The 7053-nt window shown below is 31.5% G+C and overlaps 1 protein-coding gene across 1 annotated transcript; it reads left to right on the top strand.

Moving 5' to 3' along the window:
* The first annotated feature begins 4178 nt into the window (after nt 1–4178).
* LOC111618217 (tubulin alpha-1A chain-like) lies at nt 4179–6200 on the top strand. The gene is made up of 4 exons (XM_023359698.1): nt 4179–4331; nt 4589–5132; nt 5207–5734; nt 5819–6200. The coding sequence occupies exons 2-4, from the start codon at nt 4605–4607 to the stop codon at nt 6116–6118; spliced, it is 1356 nt and encodes a 451-aa protein (XP_023215466.1). The 5' UTR covers nt 4179–4331; nt 4589–4604; the 3' UTR covers nt 6119–6200.
* The last annotated feature ends 853 nt before the right edge of the window (nt 6201–7053 follow it).

Genomic DNA, 7053 nt, shown 5'->3' with positions numbered 1-7053 from the left:
TAGTATTCGCTCATCACTATATGGGCTCCTTTAACTTTTTGTATTTTGAACAAGTGAGATGCGTAGAATATTTCTTTATAAATAAAAACAGTATTAACGATTTTATAGATGTAGAAATCATTGCAGACCTCCAGATTTTCTCCAGGCAGGGAGAATAATCTCCAGCTTCGCGCTCTCGACGACCCTACTATGTATTTTTACTTCGAAATCTTATTGGATCAATACATTTATCAGGATTTTAATATTTTTAGTGCGTAACATGATGCAGTATTTTAATAAGATATAAAATAATAATTTCTGATAATGATCTAGATTTGATACATTTTTATTAGGCTAATTTATTATTAGAAAGCTATCAAGTATAATATCAAAATTTTCACTTACTTAGTCCTCATTTTTATTTTAAAAATGTTTTATAATTATCTTGAGATTTAGATTAGTCTACATAATCGTCATCCATAAATTGAATTGATAAAAAAATATATATATAGGCCTATATAAATTATCTTTCATTTTGACATTTTTATCATTTTGCAATTTTATTTTAAACACAGTTACAAACATTTTTAGTGATTTATGTAACATTTAATATTAAGACATTATTAATTAAATAGTTCACTTGATATTCCTCTTAATTTTTCATTATTAAAATATAATCGTATATAATCATTTGCAATTTAATAACAAAAAATAATCATATTTAATGTTTTTCTTTAAAATTTCAAGGGCAGATAATTACAGTATTTAATCATTTATATATAATTCCTAACGAATCTCAACAGTCTTAGCATTTTTATGAAAAGTATTTACACGAAAAAAATAAGATAAGTTACAGTTTAAGTATTTTTTTTAAATTATGCATCGCCATTACTTTTATACATAACTACGAAGAAACGATAGCGAATAATTAAACTTTATAACCTTTTTTTAAAATTTTTAATTGTTATATTACTGTAAGAACAAATGGGCCACTTAAATGTAAAAACAAAATCTAATGATCTAAACAATTTTACTTATTTATTTCCAAATATGACAATTTGTTTGAAAAGCCTTGTTTCAAAAACAGAATTTCCAGAATACACCCTTAACTCGTTAAATATTTTGAAGCCCGCCTATATATAGACAATACAAAAGGAAATGTCCAAATACGAGAAGTTATTATAATTTTTTTAAGAAAAAAATAAAAAATAAAAATTATATATGTTAAAATACGGAATTCTAAACGATTTAATATACTCAAAGTTTAATTTGATTAAAATTATTTGGAAATAAAAAAATGAAATATTTATCCACTTAGATTGAATGTTATTTAAAATATAGTTAATCTATTAAACATGAAAACTAAATTTTAATATATCCAATATATGAAAGGAGTTCCTCCTTTTTTGTATGCCGAATATTTTTACACAAAATGGTAGATCGCGATCAATACACTGAGATACCACTATCTAAAGCTATTTAAAAACATTCATTATAAATTTTATTTTATTAAATTTATCTTAAGTGCAGTATGAAGTTTTAAATGAGCAATTCAGATTAAGATAATGCTTATATTCACCTCAAAAAAATATTGAATAGTCATGGCTAATTTTATAATGTCTAATACAATGTATAAAGTTTGCTTGTTGTTTATGCATTTGGACGAAGTTTAAGCAAATTCAATGAAACTTTTCTGGGTCCATCCTCTCGTCAAAGTGGAGGACAACGACTTTTTGTATTTGTAGAATAAACCTCTTCCCTTCCGCCTGTAATAAGCTACGTCTATCTGACTGGAGTGGTTGCTGCATTGAAATAGCAGAATTGCTAAATAGCGTATTACGAACAATGACAAAAATTGTATTTAGGAGTTATGTTGAATCTGGAGTCTAGGAATCTATTAGCTTCAAGATCTTATTGGTTCTCGAAAACCAGATAGAATTCACCTGCTGTTAAGAGAGCGATCAATAAAGATTGTATTTTCAAAAGCGAGTCACGTATTAGTTTTACAGGCGGTAAATTTGAGTCTAGAGTCCATTCATCTTAACAGACCAGCAGAAGTAGATAGAGATAGCTGCGAAAATATTTCTGTCTAGGATAATCTCAGTCATTAAAAAATTCTAAAAACGATATTCAAAATCTAATCTTATATCTAGAGAAATATTATAAATGAAATAGACTATTTTCCACTGTAATATATAATCTTCATTTCATGAAATTAGAAATTTTCCCGAAAATAATAATAATATTAATAGAGAATGACAATAAAAGCAAAAATGATACTATTTTCATTGATAAAACACGCATTTCTTCGATAATCACGTTCGAATTTACACATTTTGTTTAACACAATCCGTTATATTTTAATGGTTAAATGATAGCATTTTTTTAATAGTATTGTAAATTCAATTCCTTGATACATCCGTTAATACATTGAATAATACAGAGTGGGTAAATCTATTCCAATATAACAAATAACCAAAACAAGTATTTTAAAGACTAATTTTTAAAAAAATATCTTCAGTTAATAAGCCAGTAATGAAGATATAAATCGTTAATTAACATCATACACAATAATAAATGTTCTGGGAAAGTTCCAGAACGAAACAGTCAGACCGATTATTCTCAGAATGCTTCATCCGATCTCTTTAACTCACGTCAGCGAAAACTTTAATCGTCCATCAATGTTTAAAGTTTAATAAACTCGTCGTGTTTTCATTAGATCGATAGTGTAATGGTCGAATAACTTTCTACCGCTATCCACACAATTATTTTTTACCATAGGAAAATCTATAACGACACACGACAAAAAATCTATACATTTTTTGAATCTAAGTATATACACGTACCGTACAGTACAATACATATGTAATGTATAAATTGAAAAGGGTAAGAGAATGAAAATATATAATTAAACAAGCGTGAAAAATTAAAACGATTAATTTCACTAATTTCCAGAATACTTTCTAACATAATTAAAATGGCATCAGAATATTTGGGATGGTTTCCAAGTAAATTAAATTTTTCATATTAAAGGTTGTCTTTAGCCTTTAATATTAAAAATTTTTCATCAAATCTTTACTTTGATCAAGAATTAAATTAGGATTTGAGTGTTTATGTATTTGAATATTGTAATAATGTAAATCTTTAGTTACAAAATTCTTCCTCATTCGATTATAATTTACTAATTCCTAAATACATTAGACCTCCCCTATAACACTGTTGATAATTCCATGTTGTACGAGTCACTTAGATTTTATAAATACGTGAGCCGGACTGTGAACAGTTCACGTATTTGTAAAATGTAAGTGACTCGTACAATATAGAATTCATATAACACGATGTCAACAGTGTTATAGGGGGTCTACTGTATTTATATATATCCATAAATAACCCTGAAAAATTAAAAAATATATATATTAAGGATAAAAAATATAAAAGATTGAAAGAGAAAATTAATGGATGACGGCAAGAATTTCACTTTTTTTTGGTAAAAAATGAAACTCTTTGCTAATTAAATGACTCGTCGTTATTAATCAAATCGAAGCTTGATGAATCATGTAAAAAATATTTTATCATTTCGTAAATTTATTTCATTTAAGCTTTGATTTGATTAAAATCGTTATTATTTTATTAATTATTAAGAAAATCATTCAATAATATTAATCATTAAAAGAGAAAAACCGTTACAACTTCGCACCATCTAAACCTTTGTCCCTCCATTAAATGAGGTCAACCGGATATGTCGGTTGCTTAGTCTGGAAGTAATCAGCGTTGATTTTTATGTCGTTTCGTCCAAACGAGATTTATTTTAATTATAAATTGTTAAAAAAAATATATATATATATACATTCGTACGATCGTGATCGAATTTAATAATGATTTATTTAATACTTCATCGTCTTCCTTCCCCCTCCAATATGGCGACAATGAACTAGTCGCGTCAGACGACAACGAAGAGGCGCCAACTGCGGAGATGTCATTCACTTAAGCTACCGTTAAATCGGTTAACGGATATTTGTCAATATTTAAACTTTCGATGTATATTTTAAAATTATTTTATTACTAAACTAAATCATTTCGTTAATATTTTAATCGACGATAATTAATTTAGTAATATATTATATTAGAATATAAGTAAAATTAATACGAACGAAAAAGGAAATTTCTAATCGGTAACCGCTTGTTCGGTGAGATCGTTTGGTTTAGTTGTATTTGCGCATGCTCGTTATTTTTCTATATATATCCAATCCGACCGTTAGACCGCCATTGCTAACGTTTGTGACGAAAGACGTGGCTCGCTTCGATCACAAGCAAATTTTTATTCCTCTAATAACCGGAATTCTCTTTGGATCGTGAGTAATTGTTTTTAGAATTTTTATCCTTTTTAAGTTTTAAGATTGTTTTAATTCGAAATTTAAACGTTTTTCGTTATTTTGTGACGGAAATGAATGGTGTGACTATGCGGTTGTCTGAACGAGCAATCGATCCCCATTGGTTGGTACTTGGTGCAATTGCCTTTGTCCCCTGACACGGCGGGGTCGTTCATCTTTGTTTCTTCTTCCACGATGTTAAACTTATAATACTTAGAAATAATTCGTTGCTTTTTCAGATATTCGTAAAGCACAATGCGTGAATGTATCAGCATCCATGTTGGCCAAGCCGGAGTCCAGATCGGTAATGCCTGTTGGGAGTTATACTGTCTGGAACATGGCATCCAACCCGACGGTCAAATGCCTAGCGATAAGACCATCGGAGGCGGCGACGATTCGTTTAATACTTTCTTTAGTGAAACAGGAGCCGGAAAGCACGTACCTAGGGCCGTTTACGTAGATCTGGAACCAACTGTAGTCGACGAAGTACGTACTGGGACTTACAGACAACTATTCCATCCCGAACAGTTGATAACGGGAAAAGAAGATGCAGCAAATAATTATGCCAGAGGTCATTATACCATCGGCAAGGAAATAGTCGATCTTGTCCTGGACCGTATTCGCAAATTGGCCGATCAATGTACTGGTCTTCAAGGGTTCCTTATATTCCACAGTTTTGGCGGCGGTACTGGGTCAGGGTTTACCTCCCTGCTGATGGAGAGATTATCTGTCGATTACGGCAAAAAGTCCAAGTTAGAATTCGCTATCTATCCGGCTCCTCAAGTGAGTAATTTTTCCAAAAAGCCTTTTTATATTATGTTTTCCTTTAATCTTACATTATATAATCTTGATTATAGGTATCAACTGCAGTTGTCGAACCATACAATTCTATTTTGACCACCCATACAACCTTGGAACATTCCGATTGCGCGTTCATGGTGGACAACGAAGCCATCTACGATATCTGTCGACGTAACTTGGACATAGAGAGACCGACCTACACCAATTTGAATCGTCTGATCGGTCAAATCGTATCTTCTATTACGGCTTCCCTTCGTTTCGACGGTGCATTGAATGTGGATCTGACAGAATTCCAAACCAATCTCGTGCCATATCCAAGAATTCACTTCCCGTTAGTCACTTACGCTCCAGTCATATCCGCAGAGAAAGCTTATCACGAACAGTTAACCGTAGCCGAAATCACGAATGCATGTTTTGAGCCAGCTAACCAAATGGTAAAATGCGATCCAAGACATGGAAAATACATGGCTTGCTGTTTGTTGTACCGTGGAGATGTTGTACCAAAGGACGTTAATGCGGCCATTGCCGCAATCAAGACCAAGAGGACCATTCAGTTCGTAGACTGGTGTCCCACAGGTTTTAAGGTAAGAATAGCTAAAATTATTTTTTAAATTTCGCACTCGTTTTCCTCACATTTTACTAAATTCTTTCTTTTTTTACTTTTACAGGTCGGTATCAATTACCAACCGCCTACGGTAGTACCAGGAGGTGACCTGGCTAAAGTTCAACGTGCAGTATGCATGCTTTCAAACACAACAGCAATAGCAGAAGCTTGGGCACGTTTAGATCACAAATTCGATCTGATGTACGCTAAGAGAGCTTTCGTACATTGGTACGTGGGAGAAGGTATGGAGGAAGGAGAGTTTTCCGAAGCCAGAGAAGATTTAGCTGCTCTGGAAAAGGATTACGAAGAAGTTGGCATTGATTCCACCGAGGGAGTGGAAGAGGAAGGTGGCGAAGAATATTAGCTTTCAACTTCAGCCAATTCCTAATTCTTGAAATTAAATATTTCAGTTCAAAAAAATGAAAAATAAAAATTAATGAAAAATTTGCTGTTTTCTTTATTGGCATAGCTCTAGCTCACTTAACTAGCTAAATTTATATTAAATTTTAGATATTTTGGTGCGTAAGTTAACGATCATTATTTATTTTTCCTGACATTCCTAGTTCAATTCTTAATTAAAATACGTAAGAATTGAAGTAATAAAAAAATTTAATATTTTAAAAAATAATGGACGACCGAATCGCCGTGAAGTTTGTTAATTAAAAAGCTATTAAGATTTGAACATTTCTAACACCTGAAAGGGGAGGATAACGGGATTTTAAAACGTAAAATTTCTAAAACTTGAAACTAGTTCAGATAATGGCAACTAAAATCTCAAAAAATTAGTATTTGTAGAACTTTAACCATTTCTCTTCAATGTCAGGGTTTTACGAACCATTGTACCCAAGGGGAGGGGGATCCTCCAAAAGTAAGCTATGCTACCGTAACAGTACTGTACATGACAAGTGGTCGAAAGTTTCTCAAACTAGACGTAATTAATTTAAAGTACAGTATGATGATAAATTATAAAGCTCGCTTAGCATTATGGATGCAAGGAAACAAAACACGTACGTCACGCAGACACCATACAGGAACATGGTGATAAGTTAACGTAATCACGCACTTTTCGTTAAATTAATATCGCAAAAAATACTAGTCATTAATTTTAAGAGGCAACACGAACATAAGTGATTTGCAGATAAGTTTCCAGCAGAAATGATAAATTAGTTTGGGGATCAAGTAAGTAATCGCTTTTAATTAAATGAAACTCCGTGTTTACATTAAAATCTAAAAAAGTAAGCTAATTGAAACGAGCAGTACGATCCAGATAACTTGGAAATCGTAACTGTTACGTTTATT

The sequence above is a fragment of the Centruroides sculpturatus genome, unplaced genomic scaffold, assembly GCF_000671375.1.
Source record: "Centruroides sculpturatus isolate CEXI.00-Female unplaced genomic scaffold, Cexi_2.0 scaffold124, whole genome shotgun sequence".
In the NCBI taxonomy this organism is placed as follows: Eukaryota; Metazoa; Arthropoda; class Arachnida; order Scorpiones; family Buthidae; genus Centruroides; species Centruroides sculpturatus.
The sequence above is the reverse complement of the archived record's forward strand: the minus strand, read 5'-3'. Positions and strand labels throughout refer to the sequence as shown.